Consider the following 27,079-nt stretch of genomic DNA (forward strand, 5'->3'; position numbering starts at 1 on the left):
GTGGGGAGTGAAAATGTCAAAGAGAATTAGATCTATACGATTTGTTTTAAAAAAACATATATTTGTGTATTACTGATATAGTTTAAAATAAAAGCTAAATATTAAAAGTCATTCCCAGGCAATTTAGAGGATGCTATCTAAAGTTCCTTTCATGTCTACAAACTCCAGAATTCCACAGTGGCCAGTGAGGGATACCCACAAGGCCCTTCTCAGCATTTCAAACCAAAGTCCTCCTCCTTCCATAATACCAGCAAATAAAGTTGAGTAACCAAATATTTTAGTTTACTTCTTCTTAAATTCTTAACAGAGTAACCTGTAAGCAAGACTGAAAGTAAATTTAATTGAATAATTTACAAATTTAATGCCTGACCCAAATATTCCTAACCTATAGTCCATAAATGAACTTGGGGGCTATGAATACTTGAACTAGAAGCACATATTATACTGGCATGTTTTCTTTTATCAGGGAAAAGGGTCTAAGGTTTACGTAAGAGTCTTAAAGGTATCTATGACCTCAAAAGATAAAGAAACACAAATTTAAAATATATTTTCTTCTATTCAATATAGCAAACATGACCATTTTATAATCAAACTATACTATCCATATAATACATGTTCTTATATCACCAGTAACTGGAAAAGTGTCTAAGGTGCTAAAATGCAAATGTACGACATAAACATTTTCCCAATGGCAGTAAATACTTGGTCATTTCTGACTTAATGTATTAAGTATGAATAGGATTCTTCTAAAAATTAAATTAAATTAAAATGTAATATTGGTTTTAGTCTGGTCTAATTGAGTAGACTTCCTAAGGAGAAAAGAGCAGTAAAAGGGCACCTGTGTGCATGTTTGACTCACAGCCAAAAACGGTGTTTATGGAAAACTTCAGATGGAGCAAAAAGGCACTCAGCCAATAAAATCTACAGCTGTGAGACTTGGAACTTCCAAGTGCCCAAACTCCAAAAGCAAAAGTGGAATTATGGGACGGACTTTGAAGCTTGTTTATGTGCAAATTTTTCTAGTACAAAACTTTGTATTCCTCTATTCAGATATATAGTCTCTGATCAACACTAAAAATATTTTCTAACACCAGAGAAAATAATGAAAGGAAATCCCATCCAGGTGTTGGTATTTACTTTTTTCCCTACAATCAATTGTAAATAAAACTAAGGATGGCTAGGAAGGAGAAGTTTAAATCTTATATCCAGAAATTTGTAACTTTTCTCCCATCCTAACTCCTAAAGGTTACAAACTGCTCCACTCATTAACATTGGTCCTGAAAACGCAACAGTTCCTGGCTGGAAGAGACAGACTGAAGGGGCTGCAGCATATCAAAATCTCCTTGAAAAAATACCTCTTGTGGTTTGAATACAGCCCATACCCTACAACCCTCATGTTCAGTCATCTGATGGTATACACCCAGCCGCTGCCTCAAATCTCTGGGGAAGATGATCAGTAGATGGGCTTGAATGCAGAACTGGAAAGGGACTAGGCATCTTCTAAAGAAAGCAAAATATACATGTAAGAAAGAACACAGGAGACGGGGCTCAAGTTTTAAAGCTGGGAGATTATTCATGTACATAGGCAGGACACTACACTCCCAACTACAGCATTTGTTATTCTCAAGTACAAGTTGGTACAGTTATGGACTACATGCCAGATTACTTTAGCCAGAAAGAAAAATCAAACACCTTTAGGGACAGAAATTTGAATTTAATAAAGAATAATGTATCTGGTCTTGGCATGTTGCTCAATCATAATTTTTAATAAAAAATAAATCAGAGAACAGTTATCTAGCATTTATGTTCATTCACAGAAGAAATATTTTAGAGCCATCTCCAACTGAAAGCAGTAACTCTGTTACACAGAAGGGCCCGTGTGTTCTAGGGTGAAGTTTATATACCATCTATACCAATATCAGTTTCATCTCAACTAACCTGGTTGAGGTTTCAACCACAAATGAACTGAACTGCTCAGGCTATTAAAATGGGAGTACTATGCTCCTGAGTGGACACTCCAAAGCCGGTCTACAATGTCCATACAATTAGCAACTAGGAATCACTGTCTATAGACCATAGCAAGACTTTCAAATTGTAGAAATTGAGAAACCAGACCCTTCTTCACTTGAGACATTTCTTTCTTGACAATCATTTTGCCAAATCATTTTTGCCTTAATATATTCTGAAAGAGTATATTACGGAAAGAGGCTTTTCAGTTTGGTAAAATCCTTCGCCATCTTGCTAATTATAATGTTGATGCAAGACACATGGCAAATACACTCCCATACCTTCTAAAAGGCAGTGTCACACTATATTTGCTCTGGCTTTTTCTCCCCCAATCCATCAACTGTCAATTGATATAAAGTATAATTCCCTACCAGTGTGTGTAGGGTGTAAGCATCACATCACAAGTCCCTACTTTATGCTTTTACCTTCTCTAGTTCTGAAGGTCAAAGTTTCCAATGCTGTGTCTGAACTTGTATTGAGATGTTTGGCATTAATAAAACAAAGAAAGAATTAATACTTTTTTTAATTTTGGGGGAGGGGAAGGAATCTACAAAGGCGGATTTCACCTTCTAAGTAGCATTATATTGGTCTACATTAATAATTTTCCCAGCAGGCCTTCTTCCATGATTTTACTCTGAACAATCACAGCCTTTGTTTCTGAGATCCTCTTACATGTGACATTTGATCAAAGTTTTAAAATCAGCAGCTAACGGAGGTGGAAGAAAGTACTGCTCAGTAAAGGCATTACACAAAGCCATCCCACAGCTCATTTCAAGGTTGCTACAGGCTGGATCACAGACGTTTTCTAGCTGAACACTATTTAGATGTTAAGTTAAATTTTCTGTACCCTGAACGCTACATCTTACTGCACATTACCATATGCTTCTCAGGAAACCATCCCCTAGACATTACTAAAGCATGCCTTAAGAAAATTCTTCAGCTCCTTCACATAGATGTGTTTTTGAAAGATAAGTGCAAGGTACCAAACAATTAAGTTTATTCTTATTTAAGATCTCTGCACATAGCCTTTAAAAAAAAAAAAAAGCCTGCCTCCTTGCCCCTCCCCGCCAAAAATTCAGGTAACTAAATTACCTATATTACCAGTTCTAGAATTAGTGGTAGTCATCCTAGTGAGATGGAATATGAAAAGAAAACTAACAAAATCAATTAATTAATTCATGCCTAGAAGTCCTTATCCAAGGAAATCTTCCCCAAAGAAATGGAGGGGAAAAAAAAGAATAGTAAAGGCAGTATCTCACACTTCAACATGCTATATAAGGAAAGACGGCTGAAAGGAAATCTTGCAGGGAATTTTATCCCTTTGAACTTTCAAATAAACTCTTAAGTAAGATTATGCAAACTTACTAAAGACCGGTCCTGATTAGAGGGAAAAAATGCACCCCTTCTCCAAGTCAGTTCTGGAGGCTTTCTCCAGAATTGTTAAGGTTTGTGTTGGGTAAAGAAAGACCTCCTAACAAACCAGCATTCTTTTCCACATGATCAGAGCTAATTGGCCCCCCTGCAGACTAAGTGACCAATCACATCAGCTTCAGCTGAAACTAGCCCCCACGACATTATAAACAGAGGAATGTGAACTGTAAACCCAGTCCAAGAAGAGAACCTACAAGCTAGACTTGTAGATTAAAGTTACCTTATCAAAAAGACAGACTCTGCAAGTTTCCTCAAGACCTACCTGTGCACACACAGGCTGACCCAGCAAAAGAACTGGTGAGTACATGAAATAATATTCATTCTTATTTCTTTCCTTAAGGGGAATAGAGAAAGAAACTGAGTGGCAAATAGGGACAGAGCTAGACATCGCCAACAGATTTTTAAAACAAAGATATTACCTTTACGGTCATACATTAAGGTTCTTTATTCTTTTTCCTTAAATTCTGAAAATGGAATAACAGCCCTACTGAAAGCATTACAAGAAATTTTCCTGTTTTATTAAATGCATACTAATTCCACATTATAATACAGAAATGAGTAGAAAGGCCCTAGAAAAAATTTAGTGGCTTTTTTTTTTTTTAACCCCCTTCCTTGACTTTTTTAAATATATACAGATATCTTTCTTTTGGAAGGGATTAAAAAAAAAAAAAACCCAAAACCGGTCCTGATTAGAGGGAAAAAATGCACCCCTTCTCCAAGTCAGTTCTGGAGATCTTTAAATACCATACAAACAGAGCGTACAAAAACAAATGACCCCCCCCAAAAAAATTTTTAAGCCACGAAAAAGATGAATACCTAATTTTAAATGTCTTTTTAAGCATAGAATTATTACCGAAATTAGTAGATGCTTCTACAAATAAAATATAAAAGAATCTCTGAGCTTATATAAGAGAGTTAGAACTCATACTGTTTGCCCCAATTATAGAGGGTAAGAGAAATGATTCTAAGACTATACAGTTTTTAACACCAGTTGTAAACAAATACATAGTAATATTGTGATCATTTAACATTTGTATTTATAGCCTATTAACTGTTAATATGAACTACACTACCACCTTACAACATAGCAATAGAAAAGACATAATTTTAAGTGCTACAAACCAAATGAGTAAAATGAATCCGTAACTTTGACAGCCACTGAAGCAGCCAAACTATTATTTTTATAAAGTAGTGTTTTTTTCCACCAAAGTCTGTAAATGAGCAAATACTTTACAGCCCACACACAGAGATACAAACAAACCTTCCCAAGCTTCAATTCTATTTTCTGTTGGGATCAGTTAGTGAGAATCATATAAATACAAACCAAGACAAAATACATTCAACGGGTATTTGTACACCTGTAAAGATATGAAAATTACTTGGAGAGAAAATCTACATGTATCAGGCAACAATAATATTAATCTTTAAATACCATACAAACAGATGTAAAACCACGTAAGAGAAAAAAGGAAAAAAAATCATCTAAAAAACCTCTGTCAGTTGAGGGAAATGGAAATAAATTTTAAAACTTGTAGAGTTTTAAGAGATCGTGTTATTTAATTCCCTTCTGTCTCTCTCATTTTTTAATATAAGAAGCCTGGCCAAGGGGATTGGGTGGCTTGCCCCGCTGACAAAGCTATGTAACCAACAGAGCGAGAGCATGGCTGGCTAGATTCCCCACCTTGTCTTCATTATACTAAACCATACTCCTTACATCATGAATCCAAAGATGGACTCATTCAGGGTAATCCATTAAGCGGAGATCGAAATCTTATTCTCTCAACTACTCCACCTCCCAACACAATCTAAACAAGATTGAGTAATGGCTTATATATAAAAAGGAAATTGCAGGGCGCCTGGGTGGCTCAGTTGGTTAAGTGACTGCCTTCAGCTCAGGTCATGATCCTGGAGTCCCGGGATCGAGTCCCACATCGGGCTCCCTGCTCAGCGGGGAGTCTGCTTCTTCCTCTGACCCTCTTCCCTCTCATGCTCTCTGTCTCTCATTCTCTCTCTCTCAAATGAATAAATAAAATCTTAAAAAAAAAAAAAAAGAAAATGGCTTCACTGTTTTGATATTAGCCTTGACATTCCTGTTCACAGGTTTTTCCATGCATTTAGTTAACTGCAAGAGAAAAAGAATGAAATTGTTGAAGCCTACAGTGACTGTTACAATGTAGGTAACAAGTAACAATCCTGAAAAAGCCCAAATAATAATACTTTTGTTAGCTATAATATATACAGAAAGCTATCTCCCTGGGTAATGAGTTTTAGAACGTTATGAAGTAGGTTGAAAATCAAGAATCACGGAGTTTTTCCCCCAAAAAAACTACCGTGAAACAATCAGCAATTAGTAGCATTCACCAGGACAGTGGTTCCCTAACTGCAATAAGCACGAGGGTACAAGGTAAATGATGGGCATTTTCACACAGGCAGGAAGCAACAAACAACAAAAGTGAAACTAATACAATGTTACATACCAATTTCACCTCAAAAAAAGAAAAAAGAAACCATAAAGGATAGTGCAGTGGTTCACAACCTTTCTGAAGGCAGCCTACTATCGTTCCTTATTACATCCTTCTTCCTCTTCAAGTGTCAAAATGCCTTTTCTTTTATAAAATTATTATGATATATTCTAAAAATTATTTTCTCACCTGGCAAAATACAAATTTGGCAATGCTATGTAAGAAGTCGCCTCTCCACATTTTGTTTTAATTTGTACTGGTTTATAATATACAAAAGATTAGACTATGTAATAATTGTGGTTGTGCTGATCTTCAAATTTTATAAGATGTCTTCTTTAATTGAAAATATATTTCTTGCCTACAAATCATAGGTCTAAACCTAAACATTCCTAAAGACCAAATATTCTGTAACGACTCTTAAACAATTAACTAGTCAAACGGAATGTAGTATTGTTCACAAAGGCTAACCAGGATCAGAATGTCTATTTTTGAAGCAATATAGCACTGACTCTGGACTTGGTATGGGATTTATTAACACTTACTACCTTTGGGATCCTAGGAAACTCACTATGCCTCAGTTTCTTTATCTCTAAAATGGGAATTATGATGGTACTTACTACTGTGAAAGTTAAGGAACATTATTAATAATAATAATAAAGCAACCAAGATTGAAAAGTTACTTTGCACCAGGCATTGCCTACTGGCTTCAAATGAGTTAACACAAGTGTTTGGTATAATTCCTGCCACATAATAAACAATATATACTGGCTAATATTATTAATCATTACTGTCGTTAAGAATCATGTATGGGGTTAACAATGATTTAAGACAGATACTTGAGATAGTTACGGGGACCAGAAGAATATCTACTAGAAGTGCTAAAAATATGGCTGTCAAAGACTATCTTAGGAATATAATGCCAATCATCTTGGGAAAGACTTTCTCACCAAACTTTCTAAATAGCTTCTTGTAGTAAGAAAATTAACCTGTAAAGTTAGCCAGATGTGGAGAATAATACAAATAATCTAAGGCCCCCATCTGCCTAGTGTATGTTTCTTTCATCTCTCTAATCCTTGGTGACATCTGAAAAACAGGATAATAATGTCTATCTTGCTGGGGGCCCCTGGGTAGCTCAGTCAGTTAAGTGACTCTTGATTTCAGCTCAGGTCATGATCTCAGGATCCTGAGATCCACCCCTGGTGTGCGGCTCTGTGACCAGCAGGGAGTGGGGGGATGGGGTCTGCTTGAGGATTCTTTCTCTCCATCTCCCCTTACCCTTCCCCCCACCAAGTTCTCTTCCCCTCTCTCTCAAATAAATCTTAAAAAAAAAAAGATCTTGCTGAGATACCAAAGAATTAGAGATAATGCAACACAGCAGGTACCTAGCACAGTGCCTATGAAAATTTTATTACTCCTGTTGTTTACTTTCAAAACGACAGAGGTAAGGTCTCCTAAAACACTTAAAGACTCTAGCAAAATGAGTCATTAAACAGCTGTGCTGAGAAAAAAAATATACTAAATGATAATGACCACTTGTTAGAATTATAAAGCATTAATGACCTAAGACTTTTTTTAAGTTTATAATATGAAACTAAACTGGTTATCCACTCTAAAAAATTTTAACCATTATCTCAGCGGATCCTGCTCCATCAGTAATTAAAATCTGAAGAAAATACAAGAGAATGTCTCTAATATCACCAATACATGTTAAATTAGCCTCAGGGAGGGCGCCTGGGTGGCTCAGTTGGTTAAGCGACTGCCTTCGGCTCAGGTCATGATCCTGGAGTCCCTGGATCGAGTCCCGCATCGGGCTCCCTGCTCAGCAAGGAGCTTGCTTCTCCCTCTGACCCTCCCCCCTCTCATGTGCTCTCTCTCATTCTCTCTGTCTCAAATAAATAAATAAAATCTTTAAAAAAAAAAAAAATGAGCCTCAGGGAGGAAGGGAAAGTATATACTCAGCTGGCCAATGTCCAATGACAGTATCACAGGAAGGCAGTCTCCACAGCCCCAAAGTGTCTACAATGGGAAGGACCCAGCAAACCCAAGCAACAACCTAGCTTCAAATGCCTCTAGTCACCTTAAGTGCCACTGTCATTCAAAAGGTAGGAAGGGAATATGCAATACTCTCAAGAGCATCTACTTCTGAGGGAAGCAGCTAGGCAGAGTCAAATATAAACTCCTAGCACTGCACTGTGGCAAAAAGAAAGGGAAAGCAAAGCTGCACTTCCCATTCTGTTCCTGTGAGGCTCCACATAAAAGTCTTAAGACACTTTTGATATAAGCAAGAATCAACACATAGAAAGCATACCTTAGATTTCTTCTCACCACACAGAGAAAAGCATACCCACTGATTCATAGTTTAACTGTTTACAGATAAAAAACTATATTATCTTTTAAAAATTGCCATTTGGGGGGTGCCTGGGTGGCTCAGTCAGTGAAAGGGCTGCCTTTGGCTCAGGTCATGATCCCATGGTCCTGGAATCAAGCTGCACATGGTTGATTCTCTGCTCAGCGGGGAGCCTGCTTCTCCCTCTCCCTCTGCCCCTCCCCACCACTCGTGTGCACGCACATGGACGTGCTCTCCCTCTTGCTCTCTCCAATGAATAAATAAAATCTTTAAAAAATTTTTAAAATTGCCATTTGCTGCCTTAATGGTTATTTTAGTTCATTAAACTTGAAGCTTTTTTATCTGGCTTACTTACTTTCAAAACTAGTATTATCGGGACAACTGGGTGGATCAGTCAGTTAAGCGTCTGCCTTCAGCTCAGGTCATGATCCTAGGGTCCTGGGATTGAACCCTGAATTGGACTCCCTGCTCAGCGGGGAGTCTGCTTCTCCCTCTCCCCCTGCTTGTGTTCCCTCTCTCACTGTGTCTCTCTCTGTCAAATAAATAAAATCTTAAAAAAAAAAAAACAGTATTATCTAGGAATCTCTACCTAGAATTTACTTTTTCCAGGAAAATAATTTTCTCCCCACCCCACAATCTAACCAGAATCTAGAATATTCAGAGGATGGCAATCCATTAGACAGGGAAGAAAGAATCCATGAAAATGGCCACAAAGTGACAAAAATAAAGCCTATTCATAAAACTTTCAATAGGTTAATTAAAAAGCATATATTAGAACTATGGATCTCTAAAAGCTTAACTCTGTCCTAGCGTGGAGTTTAGCTTCAAAACATTTGCAGACAGTTCAACACTACATTTCCTATTTTTTTAAGATTTTTTATTTATTTATTTGACAGAGAGAGAGAACACAAGCAGGCGGAGTAGCAGGTAGAGGGAGAAGCAGGCTCCCCACTGAGCAAGGAGCCCGATGGGGGGCTCAATCCCAGGACCCTGGGATCATGACCCGAGCCAAAGGCAGTTGCTTAACCAACTGAGCCACCCAGGCGCCCCTAACACTACATTTCCAAATGATTTCTAGTTACTTACATAGAGGAACACATATATTTAACTTATTTCTTTAAATTATGAATTATCCATAATTACTAATTATGAAAAGTTGTTATTTACACGTTCAGTCAAATCAATACTTTATGCCTGGACTTGTGCAAGAAAGAGACAGGGGTGTCAAAGAGACATGAACCATAACCCCAAACTTCAGGGATTTTGAAATATACTTGGAAATATTAAAATGCCAAAAAGTATTTTAACAGTCATTCCAGGAAACAATAAGAGATATCCTAAGGCAAGCCATGATTTGGTAGCAAATGAATGGCTTAGTCAATAAATGCCCCCTTGCGTGAAGAGAAAAGAGAGCTGTCAGACCAGGAAAGCCTGCCCAGTAGCCAGGGAAGCATTCCAAAAAAAGGAGAAAGTGAATGAGGTCTCAGAATTTATTAATATTAACTGCAAAACAGTTAAGAGCTTATTAATTTATTCTTGGTTTCAGAAAATTACAGCCTGAGATGGATGGCAGTAATTGCAAAGTTATTGCTCCTCTCCTAACTCAGAGATACCGGAGGATGGTCACCAAGGATGGCCACAGCACACTTCAAATGGATGGTGCTCAAAGAGGTCTTGCATATCTGCGAGATGCTTGGGGAATCCTAATGGACATGCGCTGGCGCTGGATGATGTTGGTCTTTTCTGCTTCTTTTGTTGTCCACTGGCTTGTCTTTGCAGTGCTCTGGTATGTTCTAGCTGAGATGAATGGTGATCTGGAACTAGATCATGATGCCCCACCTGAAAACCACACTATCTGTGTGAAGTACATCACCAGTTTCACAGCTGCATTCTCCTTCTCCCTGGAGACACAACTCACAATTGGTTATGGTACCATGTTCCCCAGTGGTGACTGTCCAAGTGCAATCGCCTTACTTGCCATACAAATGCTCCTAGGCCTCATGCTAGAGGCTTTTATCACAGGTAATTGTTTTTGTTCTTAAAAAAATTGCAAGTGGTTTGGAGAGGGGATAATCAGTTATAAGCAACTGTGTTGTAGAATAATTTAATTTGCATTATTAGCAGGTTAATATCGAAGATTGAAAAAAAAAAGTCTATGGCCAAATGAGAGGTGAAATTATAAGAAACCTGACTTACATTTAAATTCTACCTGTTGGAACTCCTTAAGAAAAAAGGGACCATTATGACACTAACTTGCAGTAACATCTTACACCAAAAAAATATTAACAAAAGGTCTAAAAGGCATTTTTCAGAGAAGCTACTTTGTCAAATAAGTGGATAAATATGTTAAAGGCATATTTTGACAATCATTTTACCTAACAGAGGAATTTGATTTTTTTCCTCTTTACTGGGTTAGAATTTCCTCCTCGGAGTTTATCTGTTCAACATTTACTCATCATCAGTGAGCCTAGAGCACAATAGTCAGCATTATATTTAGAGATCAAGTAAGTATACACATCCTTACTGGAAATGTGGCCACAAAGATTATGAAATTTTATTTATAAACCTGATAACACATTCCTCTAAGTAAGTAGGGCTAGTGTCACTTTTATAAGTGATATATATACAGTTTAAAAATAAAAAAACAAATCGATAAGAAAACCTGGCTTTAACACACTACGCAATAATAATCTGAAAAGGTAAGTAAAGGGCCAAATGAAGGGTGATCTGGAATGAAGTCCAGTGTGCTGCCAACTGGCTCTATAATCTGTAACAAATCACTTAACTTCCCTGCAGGAGTTCTTAAACTGGGTCAGTCATTAGATAAAATTTAGGGGATCCATGAACTTAGGAAAAACTTGCATCTTTCTTCACTAGCCCCTAACTGAAAATTGCCATTTCCTTACACTATAAACACAGACAACAAAAAACAGCAATACTGGTTTTTATTGGTATCAGCAATACTGGTAACTTTGATACAAACAGAAATCAGATATTTTCCTATCACACTACAGTACTTCAAAAGTACACTATTAAACCCGCCACTGTATTTTGTTTAATGCATTAAAAAAGCACATATGGTACTATAATTTTTTAAACGTTCAACTCAATTTCAGTATATTTGGATTCCTTCATTATGTATTTTATTTTTATGCATTTAAAGCATAATTCTGATAAGAGGTCCACAGATCTCTTCAGCCTGCCAACAAGATCTGTGGCACAAAAGTAGTTAAGAAATTCTGACCTACAGCTTAGGGGCACACAGAAGATGCACTTTGAAAAGTACACTGAAATCACCTTAGAGCCAGAGCCTTCTAAAATAAAAAGGGGAGGAGGGGCTATATAAGTTTCAAAGTTAAAAAACTGCTCAATGTATTACCCTCCCTACCCCAAATCATTCTACTCTGAATCTGATTTCTACTTCAATTTGAAATAATCTCACTACAAATGAATTTCATTTATTTTGTTACTTTTTTTTAAGTGGGGGCAGAAATGTAATAAATGACCATTCTTTGATTTTTGTTAAGAAATGAGAATACAAAGTTACATTTCTATGTAACAAAATGAATTCTGCTTAACCCTTCTGAAATCATAGTTTTAAAATAACGATGTATGTACATTCTGAAAAATTCTTCAGGCAAATGACACTACCCAAATTAATGTGTTCATCAATTCTTGACTCACTTGGAAGGCATGGCATGAAGAAATGTGTAACTATTTGATACACCCTTCTCATTCAGAAAAGGTATTCATATTTCAAGTGTTCGTTCTAAAAAAAATTCAATGATTTCTAATTTAGGTGCCTTTGTGGCGAAGATTGCCCGGCCAAAAAATCGAGCTTTCTCAATTCGCTTTACAGACTTAGCAGTAGTAGCTCACATAGATGGCAAACCTAATCTAATTTTCCAAGTGGCCAACACTCGACCTAGCCCTCTTACCAGTGTCCGGGTCTCAGCTGTACTCTATCAGGAAAGGGAAAATGGTGATCTCAACCAGACCAGTGTGGACTTCCACCTTGATGGCATCAGTTCTGAGGAATGTCCGTTCTTTATCTTTCCGCTAACCTACTATCACTCCATTATACCATCAAGTCCTCTGGCTACTCTGCTCCGGCATGAAAGTCCTCCCCACTTCGAATTAGTTGTGTTCCTCTCAGCAATGCAGGAAGGCACTGGAGAAATATGCCAAAGGAGGACGTCCTACCTACCCTCTGAGATCATGTTACATCACTGTTTTGCATCTCTGTTGACCCGGGGTTCCAAAGGTGAATATCAAATCAAGATGGAGAATTTTGACAAGACTGTTCCTGAACTTCCAACTCCTCTAGTCTCCAAGAGCCCAAACAGGACTGACCTGGACATCCGTATCAATGGACAAAGCATGGACAATTTTCAGATCTCGGAAACAGGACTGACAGAATAAGCCGTCTCCATTACACCCTATTTTTTAATGTATTAAATATACCCAGCCAGTTATGCAGCTACTTTTCCTTCATATCTCATGTTTTCTCTTTTTTTAAATACTGATTACATCTCTCTGATTACATCATGGTAATCAAGCCTATGCCCATAAAAATGGCTGAGCTAACAATCACATTCTGGAAATATAACATTCTACCTTACAAGTTTGTATCTGTGGTTAACTGCTGAAATCAATGCATCTCAACATGACAGATATTTATTACAGAAATGTTGGTGGATTTATAATAAGGTGGTATGATACCACTAATGAAGGTAAAACAGGACAATTAAGTTTAACACAGCCAAACTCTAAAATCAATCACAAATCTCTCATTTCATCTGCAAGTTGAAGTGACAATCTAGTCTTAAACCTAGCTCCCTGGGTAGAATGATGATTTCACAATATTTAATGAACATCCTTTTAAAACTGTTATTTTTTCAAGACAACAAAGATCATTCCTCTGGTTCTTCATACTACAAAACTGGAGTATTACCCCCTTAATTTTTAGCATCTAAGAACAAAAATTCACACACACACACAAAAACAGCAAAGTATAGATTTATACACAGCTCTAAAAGCATCTGAGCATGATATCCAAACACATGCACATGTTCATGTATTTGATCAGATCAAGTAAGAGATCCAGCCTGAATTAAACCTACGAGGTGGTATTTTTGTAAGGAGATGCAAAATTCTATCTACTAAAAGCTACCTTGTATAATAATCAAATAGTGATTTAAAAATTATAATCAACGACTCATCTATATGGCTTCTGACCTAAGTTAAAACATTCTCTTCTTACCTATTCAATGATATAAAAAAACATGACACCCTAAGTAACTCATAAATGCAAATATATTTAAGTTTTTGTAGATATAAAGGTTTAGTTACATATCATTCAAATAGGAAAAACATCTCCAATAGATAAAGCAAAAAAATTAGGCAACAAAGTATTTTCAAACCCAAATTCCTGTTTCCAACTTCAAATAGTTTTTTCTATAAACACAAAATGAGTGTTTATTCACCAGTAGGAGGTTGGACTAGATAAACTCTATTATTTCTTACCAAGTCTAATACTCCATGAAAATTATGCTCTCTCTGCTTCAATTTTTATTCTACATATACTTAGATGAACCCTTACCCTCACCTCCAGTTTAACTTAAAACCATTCTCTGCATACTTTTCATTTTGATTTTTAAAAAAACTGTCCTCAAAGTAAACAAAAACCAAAAAAGACACCCTATCAGAATTCAAGTAGATTCGTGGCTGCTCTTCTTTTCTGAAATTCCCCTTATTCAGGTTTAATAAGAAAAGTGAAAGATTAACCCTCCCCACTGGTAATGATCCAGCCAGGAATCATCCCATGAAATAAACACGAGCCTAGTATAGTCAATCAGGCGTGAAGAGTAGGACAGAGCAGTAAGTCACATTTTTCTACTCTTTGACCAAAAGGAAAAGCAAATAAAGAACTACGGAGTGGTCTAAGAGCGATACAGCAAAAAAATATCAAGGACACAGAAACTTAATTATTTTAAACTTTTGCTATTTGGAAACTTTAGGCATTCTTAAATGCTAGTCAGACCAACAGACTTTTTTTCCAACCCAGGACTGTCGTAATACCTACAGACAGCAAGAGTTCTTATTTCTATAATAAAGTAACCAGATTCACCTAACTTGTGAAAATAAAGTAGTATCAAAAATTTACATGGTATGTTTTTTCCTAAGAGCTCTACATCATTTACACAGATCACAATTCCACCAGTTAAGTGAAGCTGCTCAAAGTAACACAAGGAAGTGAGCAAGACCTGGGATGAGTCTCCCTGCAGACACAGCATGTTCTCCATTCAAGTCACAGAACTCTCAAAGTACACTATGTATATATAAGCTCTGCATCTGAAAATTAGATGTGACTTCCAGAACTACACACACCCCAAAACAACTCTGTTGGTAAACTAATGCTACTTAATAAATGTTTCACAAGTAGACAACTAAGAAATGCAATCAAAAACTTCTGCCTAGGGCGCCTGGGTGGCTCAGTCGTTAAGCGTCTGCCTTCGGCTCAGGTCATGATCCCAGAGTCCTGGGATCGAGTCCCACATCGGGCCCCCTGCTCAGCGGGAAGCCTGCTTCTCCCTCTCCCACTCCCGCTGCTTGTGTCCCTGCTCTCGCTATCTCTGTCTCTGTCAAATAAATAAATAAAATCTTTAAAAAAAAAAACAAAAAAACTTCTGTCTAGGTGGTTGAAAGCTTCTGAAAGCACTGTTCATGATTCTTCCACTTACTTCAGAGAATCACAGTTTCTACATTAAGGATTAAGTTTTCTGCCAAGATATCATTATCCTTTCAGGAGAAGGAAGTGCAAATTGAAAGAGGGGGAAAGTCCTGGGAGGTGGGAACAGCGGCTCTAATTCCTGGCTGCATAGCTCACTAACCTGGGGTACCTGGGAGCCCAGTGATGCTATCTTGGATACATGACTAGGAAGACCACATTGGAATTAACTTTAGAAGTGCTTTAGAAAACCAATACAGACAGCATAACAATCCCAACAAACTAGACAAGTAGTTACTAAAAATCATAAGGTCTAGTTTTATATATGTGTAAGCCCACAATACCTACTCCTGGCAGCAGCCTTATAAGCAAAAGCTGCTATGTCTACTTAAAAGTATTTCACACCAAAATACACTAATTGGTATCACATTGGGCTGAACCTCTGGTATCAACTGGATCAATTTTTATTTCTTAATGATCTTCCAATTTCATCCTCACAGAATCATACTACAAGATCATCACTGGACCTGATCTCCCCCTCTCCAGCAACCAATTCCTACTGAATAGCAATTATAATTCCAATGTTACAGGCCTTTTCCACCTCCACACTCTCCCTTATTGTGTTCACAGGAAATATGCAGGATCCCTGCCCAGATGTCTGTAAACACACCCATTTCTCTCCATATAAGAAGCAAATATATAATATGAACCAACTCTAATTTTAAAACCAACAAGTCATTCTGGGACCTTTAATACTCAAATTATTTGGTATCATAGAACATCTCACAACTGACCAATATATCACTCTGTCCCAACAAATTACTTTAGTACTGTCATTCTTGAAGAGTGCAAGATACAATTATGAGATTTCTTTAATCTATAATATTTTCAACGGAAGTGAATTACTTATAAAAAGAAAGGCTCAGAATTATACGCACAGTTAATACAACCTGAAGTAAGCATCCTGTCAAAAAACATTCAGTAAAATCCACTATGATTTGTATATATGTGAAACTTGCCCTGATATTTTAGTAAGAAAAACTCTTTATATTCCTTACCACTTCACATAAACTTAGCTTTATGGAACTCATCTTTTCGAAGATGTACGTATAAGGGCAAAGAAAAAAACCTGTTTTTTAATAGAGAGTGGGGAAATTACCCAGACTGAATTAATATAGTTAAAATAATGATGAAAAAGGAACTTCACACTCTATCCAAACCACCAAAGTATGACTATGTGTCGAACAGTTCAAATCAAGCTACTGTCTTTACAGGGAAAACACTGCTTTCCCAGGTAACCCAAGTCATTTTCAGACAACTCTACCAGACCTTTTTAAGATTGTGTCAAGTTTCTGCCTCCTTAAGCCTGCCCTTTAGATTCACACAGATCAAGTTTAATTCCTCTTTTATGATTGTTAAGCAAATATTTGCAGAGAGTAACCCTAAAAACCCTCCTCCACACCCTGTCCTGCCCACAGTCTTGTCTGCTGTGTAAACAGCCCCATTTCCTTCATGCATCCCCCATCACAGGGGGTCAAATGCCCCAAACATCCTACTCCAACATATGGATCCCTTCCAGGTGTGGCCCCAGTACTGCACGCAATACTTAAGCTGTCCTGTGTCAACATAAAAAGACAGCGGGTGTCCCTAGCGCTTGCCTCATGAGGACACTTCAGTTCTAGTAAATGCTGCACTCGGCACCGTCCTGCTGCTGGTTTAACATTGAGCCCACAGTTAGCTGAGAAGGCTGTGCTTTTCCCCAGCAGGATGCTATGACACCATTACTACATATCTTCAATTCTAGAGTTTATGAGAGACTTCCTTGGCATTTTCTGCTGTTAAACCTCCATTTGATTAGATCTGATCTCTTATTCCATCTTAATTCTGATCTCAAGTCCCAGTTGTTCCACTCTACAGCTATCCCTCTAAATACTGAACGATTTGAAAATCTGATCACACACCAACACTGTCATCTAAAGAAAAGGAGTATTTATACAGCACCTCGCACAAGGCCTATCACAGGAGTAGGAATTCAATAACTGTTGAACAAATAAATGAGTCCATATACTCTTATTTAATCCTAAAAATTCTGTAGGGCATTCTTACCTCCATTAATTATAAGACTACTGAATATCTGAGAACTTAGATTACTGGTTATCTTCTGACTTGAAAACCTATACTCTTTAAAACTACCCCTCATTATCTCTCCATATTCACTGGAAAAAGTACTGAATCAGACAAGGATGGGAGAAGTCCTAAAAAATATCCCAAGATAGTATTTATCCAATAGTCTATAATACAAGTAAAGCCACGCAACTAACAATAAGTTATCTACCCAGTCTTCCAAATTTCTTTGTGCTACACTCATTTAACTTTTCATTATTATAAATACAACTGATCATTCCCGATGCCATGTTAATAAATGAGAAATTTAAATTACTGATATGCTAAAATGAATTTGATATGAAAACAGTGATGCAAAGTTGACTGTTTTAACTACTAGTGTTAAAAAGAAATCTGCAGGGCGCCTGGGTGGCTCAGATGGTTAAGCGTCTGCCTTCGGCTCAGGTCATGATCCCGGGGTCCTGGGATCGAGTCCCACATCGGGCTCCCGGCTCAGCGGGGAGTCTGCTTCTCCCTCTGACCCTCTCCCCTCTCATGCTGTTTCTCTCTCGCTCACTCTCTAAAAAATAAATAAAATCTTTAAAAAAAAAAAAAAAAAAATCTGCAGGGGCACCTGGGTGGCTCAGTCGTTGGGCGTCTGCCTTCAGCTCAGGTCATGGTCCCAGGGTCCTGGGATCGAGCCCCGCATCAGACTCCCTGCTCAGCGGGAAGTCTGCTTCTCCCTCTCCCACTCCCCCTTGCTTGTGTTCCCTCTCTCGCTGTGTCTCTCTCTGTCAAATAAATAAATCTTTAAAAAAAACAGAAATCTGCAAATCAGGGCACTTGGGTGGCTCAGTTGGTTAAGTGACTGCCTTTGGCTCAGGTCATGATCCTGGAGTCCCTGAATCAAGTCCCACATTGGGCTCCCTGCTCGGCAGGGAGTCTGCTTCTCCCTCTGACCCTCCCCCCTCTCATGTGCTTTTTCTCTCTCTCTCAAATAAATAAAATCTTAAAAAAAAAAAAAGAATCAGCAAATCAGTCTGTGAGTGATATTTACATACTTAACATATTTTTGAGAAATGTTTACTCTTGTCAGATGTAATCATGCTCTAGAGAACTTTTCTGGTACTTCTGGGAATTTGGAACTTGCATGGTGATTTTAATAACTCCAACATTATTGTGAATCAGCATTTCTTTTTCCTCTCATGCATTAATAACTACTGGCAGTTTGGAAGGTAGTACCTTTAATCAGTCAGAAAGCCCATCTTAACATTTAGATTCTTTAATATAAACTGATTAATTCACCACAAACACTGAAATCTTGTTCTCTTACTACATAACTTTTAAGTCAGTAACTACCTTAACTATGATTTATTTTGACTGCTCTCATCTCGAAACAAGGAAAAAACAAAACAAAAAACAAAGATCATACATCAAAAAAAACAGATGAATAAAGAACTAAAGTAACTGGGATGCCTAGGTGGCTAGTCGGTTGAGCCTCCGTCTTCGGCTCAGGTCATGATCCCAGGGTCTTGGAATTGAGCCCCACATTGGGCTCCTTGCTCAGCAGGGAACCTGCTTCTCCCTCTGCCTGCCGCTCCCCCTACTTGTGCTCACTCTCTCTCTCTCTTTCTCTCACTCTCTGACAAATAAATAAAATCTTAAAAAGAAAAAAAACTAAAGTAAGAACATTCAATGCTCTCTGATACGAAAACAAGCATTAGCATTTTCCCTATTTCTTCTTCCCTTGTGAGATGTATCTACATTGGGAAAAGGGAGTTAACAGACTGAAATTTCAGTTCACAAGACAGCCTTAAATAAAGAATATATGCCTTGCAAAGAACACACAAACCTAAAAAGTTAAACAAAGGAAATCCTAATGGTTATGTTCATCACCCCTGGTTTTATACAAAAGAGCCCTCAAATAACCATGGAATTATAAATGCAAGCAATGTTACCACCCCATCTACTGGAGAAGGTGCAGGTAACTGAGTCAACTTTTAATAAATGTATCCTTGAGCCTTGTTACGAACTATTATCATGGAAATCCAGATAAAAATACTTCAAAACAGTAAGCAAGCCTTACCTACATCTTTTCGTCCTGGTTTTTCAAAACGTCTGTCACCTCTAGAAAAGATAAAATAAGTTTTCAAACAAGACTTGAGAGTAACAGACTTCCCATCCGTGACACCCACTGCCCTTTGTCTAACAGCACTGCTTTTTCAAATTATAAAACAAATGCATGGTTATTGCCTAACATTTGGAAAATACAGAAAAGCACAAAGATGAAAACAGAAATATCCACTATCTCACTTACCAAAAGCTAGCTTCTATTGACCCAGAATTGTTCTTTTTGTTTTATAAGTTATAGATTCTTTAATTAGATACATGATTTATTTTAGATACACACTATACGTAGTTTTATATACTGCTTTTAAAATGCATTTTCCCACATCATTAAATATTTTCAAAATCATCCTAACTCTAATGGTTATATAATATTCTATTGTGTGGATATACCATTCTATAAGAAACCACACTGATATTAAGCTGTTTGGCTTGTTTCTAAGTATATTATAAACATCATTACAGTGGCCATCTCCGTACAACACAACTTTGTGCAACTGACCTCCCTCATCAACAGACATCACATAAAGTCACAAAGAACAGAGAAGATGCTCTAATAGCAACAAACAATAAAATGTCAATTGTCAATGCCTCCCACTGAATGCTAATCAAATAGCAAATCTGATTAACTATGAAATATCCATGCTGGCACTAACATTTGAAACTATCTATCTAGAATGCTTCTTCCTTTAAATAAGGATCATTTAAAAATTTCTTAAAGTTTGATACTCAATTAGCAGCATTTTTTTAAATGAAATTGTGTAACTATGCGCAGAACTATCTCCTCTGTAAAAAGCAGAAAAACATGTTTTTTACACCAAGAAACCTTTAAAACAAGATCTGGATCTTTTAGTTACCTTTCCTCCCAGCTCTGTGACCTATGCATTTCCCTGCCACCTCCTCGACCAAACACACCCTCTACTTCATCAAAGCTTCTTTGGTAGAAACCACATTCACCTCTGCCTCTGCCTGAAAATAAGAAAACAGAAAAAATGATACTCAGATGTCAACTTTGGCACATATTCAACACCAAAGATTAATCTTTGAAGTTCTGTCGCTACACAAAGAGAAGGTCTACATTTAAACATTTAGCAAGGCCTGATGGATCTTTACCTGAGAAACCAATAATGGCACTGAAGAGGCTAGACCACAGGAGGTTGAAAGAAACAAGTTAGAAACAGATGTAAGAGTCCCAGTCCCAATCCTGAACAAAAAACAGTATCAACATTCAGTTCTTTAATATAAAAGTTCAACAGTGAAATTCTAAGATCAATAAACTATTACTACAAATTGGACCTTTTATTGGATTATTTTCAACAAAAATGAGAGATTTGGAGAGCTTGGGAAGAGAGCACATAAAGTATAAAAGCCAAGCATAAATGTTAAAATAATTTATCTAACTCCAAAGAAAAGATAATTTAATAGGGTCTACTAACTTTGTGAACTAACTCCTTAAAGGATATTCCACAGCAACAAAGGCACTCTTTCCACTCTGCCCAAGTCTTCAAATAAGAAAAGTATCAGGACTGAATATGAACCAGAGGACTGGTGAGAATGTGCCAAATGCAGGGATTGAGAGGCTCTAGGTGTTCAAGTATAAACTGGCCTTTACTAAAGACAATGTGGTTAGATCTATCAAAATTTGACCCAACGATTCTAACTACAATTTATCCTAACAGAAATACATGAATATGCAAATATATTTATATGAAGGAGTTCGTCGCAATCCAAAACACCAGAAACAACCTAATTAATCAATCAATAAATTAATTAATTCTGATAAAACAATTTGGGAGAACACTATGAAGCCACAGAAGATAAAACACTGACATTAAAAGAAATCTACACTGTCCTATTGAATGACAAAAGCATGCTAAATAACAGTACTTATAAAAATAACTCCACCTGTATAAATGATAGAACTGCACAGAGTCAGGAAATCCAACTGCTGGTCTGGGGGCAGAAAGCAATATGAACTTTTAACTTTATACTTTCTGTGCAATGTGAGGTTTTCTCGACTAACATGCACCATTTGTACTCAACACACAGGTCAGAAAACTTCCTGGGAAAGGGTGGGGAGTCCAGGGCTGTACTTCGATGAAATCTTAGCCATCATCTGTAGCTCAACTTCTTTAACAGTGTAAAACCACCCAAAGAAAAATGATGCTGAATCTCGAACAAAAGCATGAATGCATTCTAAAGCTAAAAACAACTGAGTTAAATAATTGTGGCAAATATCCAGTAGGATTTTTACTTCTTGCTTAAAATTTATCAAAACGTGACTCAGAATATAGTTGTACTTTATACAACCTTATATGAAATGCACACAATTATATGTGGGTAATCTTAGAAACAATGGGCACCCTTTTAACTAATCCAGATAATCCATTTCTTCATCTATAAAATGGAAGTGAGGACTAGGCTTGACTATAATAATCTTAAAGTTACCTTACAGTTTTGTCAATCTAACTTTACATCAACTTAAAGTTGAGAGGCTCTAGGTGCTCAAGTATAAACTGCCTTTACTGAAGACAATGTGGTTACAATCTATCAAAATTTGACTCAACGATTCTAACTACAATTTATCCTAACAGAAATACATGAATATGAAAATACATTTATATGAAGGAGTTCGTTGCAATCTAAAACGCCAGAAACGTTTTCTGGTTTCAGTACCTCTCTCCTTAGGGAATGTATACATTTCATCTAAAATCCTAAACCAGTGTAACGCAAACATAACAGTGTGGTGATCTCCCACAATGATGATTTTTTAAGGTGAAAGTCCCCTCTTCTAAAGAGAACAATTTTCTCAGGTAAACCATTAAGTACATGACACCTTGAAAACGAGTTTTATTTTTGAAATTTGAATATGAAAAATAGCCTTCAGGTTGCCAGAAAAACAAGCAAACCACAGACAAAATATTTTCTGCCAGTTTTATCTAGCATCAGTACTGGTCCTCCTTATCAGACTAAAGCTTTACGAATGGGCACATAAAAAGAATCAGATTCTAGAGCTCTCCAGTTTGTAAAACATAAGGAACAATCTTCAAAGTACAAGGACCATAATCATCTATAAATATAGTTCTCATATAAGAAAAGGCAACTATACATAACATGAAGAATCTTTCAGACAGCTAAGTATTTAAAGAACTGCCCTATTGCCTGAGATTTCACCAGATTACTTTGGGAGAATAAAATATACTTCCTTTAAAAAATACACACACACACACACACACACACTTCGTTTTAATGATGATGAGGACAAGTGGCTAACAACTGTGTAGATCTGTTGTATTATTAAACATCTTAACCAGATAAAATAGAAAGATGACAACTTTGTTGGGGAGTTGTCAACAAGGGAACCGCTGTTTCCCCACCCATTTGTTTAAATTTTACTAGTTCATGATATTTACAAGTCTAGAAGTCAATTTTCACATCAAAGTTTCCTCAAGTTAAAATAAAGAGCCAAAGTAATCATCTAATGTTAGCCCTGCCCATGCAAAACAAAGCAATAATCATTACTTAACCAACAAGTTAAAATTAAGTGCTAAGTGAAAAAAACAAAACCAGATTAATGGTCTTATGAAATCATTAGAAAAGAAATCAAGAGTTCGGACAATGGTGTTAGAAATGTTTTTCCCAAAGTCAGTTCATTCATTTGGCTGCTTTCATGCCATTTGTTCACATCAATGTTAATTAAGTCACCACTTTTCTCACAGTATCTATCTTTTGCACATGCCCTGTTTAAATTCTGAATGTAGGATAGTATGTGATAGCTCTCTACTTCAAAGAAATCACAAAGCAGGGAGAAATTTATCAATCTTTGTTTCTAGATACAGAATTTTTTTAAAGACTGTTTGGAGAGACTGGTTAGTATTTGCAGCACACAAAGTTGGTGATGACTTGAGGCTCATAAAACAGCTGGCTTGGGGGGCCTGGGTGGTTCAGTCGTTGGGCATCTGTCTTCGGCTCAGGTCACGATCCCAGGAACCTGGGATCGAGCCCCACATCAGGCTTTCTGCTCCGCGGGAAGCCTGCTTCTCCCTCTCCCACTCCCCCCTGGTTTGTGTTCCCTCTCTCGCTGTCTCTCTCTCTGTCAAATAAATAAAATCTTTAAAAAAATAAAAAATAAAACAGCTGGCTTGTGGGCCACACTTCTTGAGTAATAATCTCTGTAGGACTTACCCTAAAGAGCATAAGAGGCAAAGCTGCCTGAGTGTAACCTCTCCCTGCTGCCAGCCTACCGTAGAAAGACACAGGAAACACCCAAGTAGCAGGCCAGAGCCATCTCCAAAACACCACTGCACCACCAAGATGCAAAGATCTCAGATGAATTCTGGACCAAAAGACCCTAATTACATGTGGGAATCTGCATGGCCTGTGGAGCTTCTGAAGTGCATACACGCCTAAATCTTACCACCCAGTATCCTGTGGCAGAGGTAACTGCTCTTCTAGAGACTGACAAATTCAGAAGGAAAAACCATGTATACCTTGGTAATAGTACCTGGCCTACAAGTGGAGAACTTTAGTTAGCCTCTTCATTAATCACCACACCTGCATTCCCACATTCTGAATGGATGACTGAAAGCAACCTCTTCACAAAAATGCATAATCTAATACAGTCTCTGTAAACACTAGGTGTAAATGGGGCACTTGGGTGGCTCAGTCGTTAAGCATCTGCCTTCGGCAGAGGTCATGATCCCAGCGTCCTGGGATCGAGTCCCACATCGGGCTCCCTGCTCAGCGGGAAGCCTGCTTCTCCCTCGCCCATTTCCCCCTGCTTGTGTTCCTGCTCTCGCTATCTCTGTCTCTGTCAAATAAATAAATAAATAAATAAATAAATAAATAAATAAATAAATAAATAAATAAAATCTTTAAAAAAAAAAAAAGACTAGGTGTAAATTACTCTATTCATAAGGCATAACTTTAAGAAAAAATAATTTAGATATTCCACACTCTTGATCATGCCAAGCTGGGTGGTGCAGTATGTGGAAACAAAGGCACCTAGCTTTGTAGAGACCTAATTCTTCCACTTCTAAAGCACCTCTTCAAAAACTTACAGGATATGTTTAGGCTACTGCTATGATTTAACCACCTTAAGAGGTAAATGCTAAATATTTATATTACAAACATCCTTATGTTGCAGAAAATCAACGAACACAAAACGGAGCAGACAGCAAAAAAACAAGTAACATCAAAAAATAATTATTCTTCTGAGACACAAATCTGTAAAACTATAGGTTAAATAAGTGACTGCTTATTATTTTTTGATCTACCTCTAAAACAGCCCTAGTACTGATGAGACAGCTTTTACTAAAGCCTCCCTGTTGCTGGAACTGGCACACCGCCTTATACAGAAACCCAGTGTCATGGAGGCCTGCAGGGACTTCAGTGCTGCGCCAGCAGCCAAGGCACTTCTAGGAGCTATGGCAAAATGCAAGGTTCCCTGGGCATGAGGAATATGGATGAGGTTTTGCCAAAGTTAACTGGCCATCCAGAATCCTCACACTCAAGAATTACCCTCCTCTGCTCCAAATAAGTGGGTATGGAGCAGATACACTGAGAGATGATTCAGAAAACAAATGTTCAGGACACTCAGTATACAGTTAATGTCAAAGAGCAGTTTTTTAAAAATCAAGTATTAAAATATGTTTAAAGTGACTTCTCTCTCCCTCCATTATTACGTTTTCCACATGAAAGCTCACCTCGCCCTCTTGAAGAACTTCGACCTCTAGGAGCCCCCACCACTGTTCCTCCTCCTCCTCGTCCTGTCAATCGCAGGACAGCGGCACTATTTACAGACATGGAAAAGTTTCTCTGCCAAAAAAAAAAGAAGAAAGAAAAGAAAAAAGAAAAAAAAAAGTGGATGAAACAGATAAAACTGTATGGTGCTCTTCCCCATCTCCCATTTCAACTATAAAATGCATGTCATTACTACAAGCAATGGGAAACCGTAACTACACCACATCCTAAGATGATCCAAAACCTGATTTTACCTGTAAATCTCAAATTAACATTTCTGATCAACAAACACTGACCACCAATGTGTTATATTATACTAGGTTCTGTGAGGAAATACTAAATAATCCTCTAAACACTGTATGTATCCAGAAGCAAATGGGGCAAATATGCGTTGTAATAGAGAAAACTTGGTAAAAGAAATCCGGTTTGAAAGGATTCTTTAACTAGTGAAAGGTAGAAACAAGAGATGGTCACAAAAAGTATGAATCAAGAGTAGCATAAGGAGGAAAATAATCATTTTTGCCTCATTCTGATCACTAATGTGAATTAGCAACTCCAAGTAGTATTTAACAGAATGACAAGAATCATAAGTAAATAAGGAAGGGCCAAATAAGAATCAACCATCTTAATGGGGAGGAGAAAGGAATGCTTGAAAAAAATAAAAACCCCAATCTCTCAGTCATAAGCCTGAACCTGCACCCATAGCCAATCTGGATAGAATCAAATACAGTAAGATAGGAGTGGGAAACCTTCAAACATGAAGAGGAAGATACAAGAACACAGAAAGCCTGGGAGTGAAAAATGTTTAGTTGACATTTCTGGGTAAACGGAAATACATAGGTCTTAGGAAAAGGTAAAGCAAGAAGCAATTTTTAAAATCTTGAAAATGATCTATAAAATATAAATATCCAGGGGTGCCTGGGTGGCTCAGTCAGTTAAGCGTCTGTCTTCGGCTCAGGTCATGATCCCAGGGTCCTGGGATAAAGCCACATGTTGGGCTCCCTGCTCAGCGGGGAGCCTGCTTCTCCCTCTCCTCCCCACTCGCTCTTGATCTCTCTTGCTATCTCTGTCTCTCTCTCTCTCAAACAAATAAATAACCTTTAAAATAAATAAATAAATATAAAAATCCTGGCTATTTGAAGGAGAAATCTGCAACAGCATTTTAAACTCAGAGAATGTTGGAATATATGCTTACTTGAATACTTTCTGTATCCTTAGAACCTAACAGTATTTGTGCAAAAATGCAGAGCTGTGGTATAATGAAGAAAATGCAACTTCTGCATGGCTGTAGCTAAGGGCCCTCCTGGCAGAGGGGCAAGAAGTGAGGCCTTATTAGAGTTGGATAGAGGGGGGCGCCTGGGTGGCCAGTCGTTAAGCGTCTGCCTTCGGCTCAGGTCATAATCCCAGGGTCCTGGGATCGAGCCCCGCGTCGGACTCTCTGCTCAACGCGAGGCCTGCTTCTCCCTTTCCCACTCCCCCTGCTTGTGCTCCCTCTCTCGCTGTGTCTCTGTGAAATAAATAAATAAAATCTTGGAAAAAAAAAAAAAGAGTTGGATGGAGGGGCAACTGGGTGGCTTAGCTGGTTAAGCATCCGATTCTTGATTTCAGCTCAGGTCATGATCTCAGGTTCATAAGCAAGACTATGAAGTCCCAAAATCTAGATTCATATATTCTAACACTGGAAAAACAGAGCTCAGAGCTAAATGCATTATGTATGCCAGGATCCCATGCAGTTGAACACATTACCGAATATGCATAAAACTCAAATGTACCGATCAATAGAGCGCAGGGAAACTTGCATATGCTTTCCTATACCCTCACACAATGCAGCTGAAAGTGCAAACTTCTATCATCTCTGGAAGACGATTTCTCAAAGTATATTTAAATGTCTATACCCTTTGACACAATTCTCTTGTAACACATGTGAAAAATCACAAAAGCAGAAAGATCTTAAACTGCAGAACTGTTTGTAAAATCAAAATTGGGAACCACCTGAGTATCAACCAATGGTAGCTAATTTAAAAATCATGGGGCGGGCGCCTGGGTGGCTCAGTTGGTTAAGCGACTGCCTTCGGCTCAGGTCATGATCCTGGAGTCCCGGGATCGAGTCCCGCATCGGGCTCCCTGCTC

At 37.7% G+C, this 27,079-nt stretch overlaps 2 protein-coding genes across 8 annotated transcripts in view; one reads left to right on the forward strand and one right to left on the reverse strand.

Moving 5' to 3' along the window:
• Positions 1-27,079, reverse strand: part of GIGYF2 (GRB10 interacting GYF protein 2) — a 137,192-nt gene that overhangs the window by 68,577 nt on the left and 41,536 nt on the right. For 5 of the 7 annotated variants that reach the window (XR_014143328.1, XM_006739590.3, XM_081813381.1 and 2 more), the window contains 3 exons: positions 24,913-25,024; positions 20,065-20,176; positions 19,167-19,207 (listed from right to left, as the gene is read on the reverse strand). Coding sequence is in view for 6 of the 7 variants with exons in the window: in XM_006739590.3 (XP_006739653.2) it covers positions 19,167-19,207; positions 20,065-20,176; positions 24,913-25,024 (265 nt within the window). In the remaining variant the exon portion in view is untranslated. Of the gene's footprint in view, positions 1-1,355; positions 2,169-19,166; positions 19,208-20,064; positions 20,177-24,912; positions 25,025-27,079 lie in introns of those variants that run through there. The other 2 variants (XM_081813382.1, XM_081813383.1) reach the window with 2 other exon arrangements.
• KCNJ13 (potassium inwardly rectifying channel subfamily J member 13) lies at positions 9,810-12,669 on the forward strand. Its single transcript, XM_006739588.3, has 2 exons — positions 9,810-10,269; positions 12,047-12,669. Exons 1-2 carry the CDS (start codon positions 9,810-9,812, stop codon positions 12,667-12,669), a joined length of 1,083 nt encoding a protein of 360 aa, XP_006739651.1.

This window comes from Leptonychotes weddellii, chromosome 3, assembly GCF_054177405.1.
Source record: "Leptonychotes weddellii isolate Sample4059 chromosome 3, ASM5417740v2, whole genome shotgun sequence".
NCBI lineage: Eukaryota > Metazoa > Chordata > Mammalia > Carnivora > Phocidae > Leptonychotes > Leptonychotes weddellii.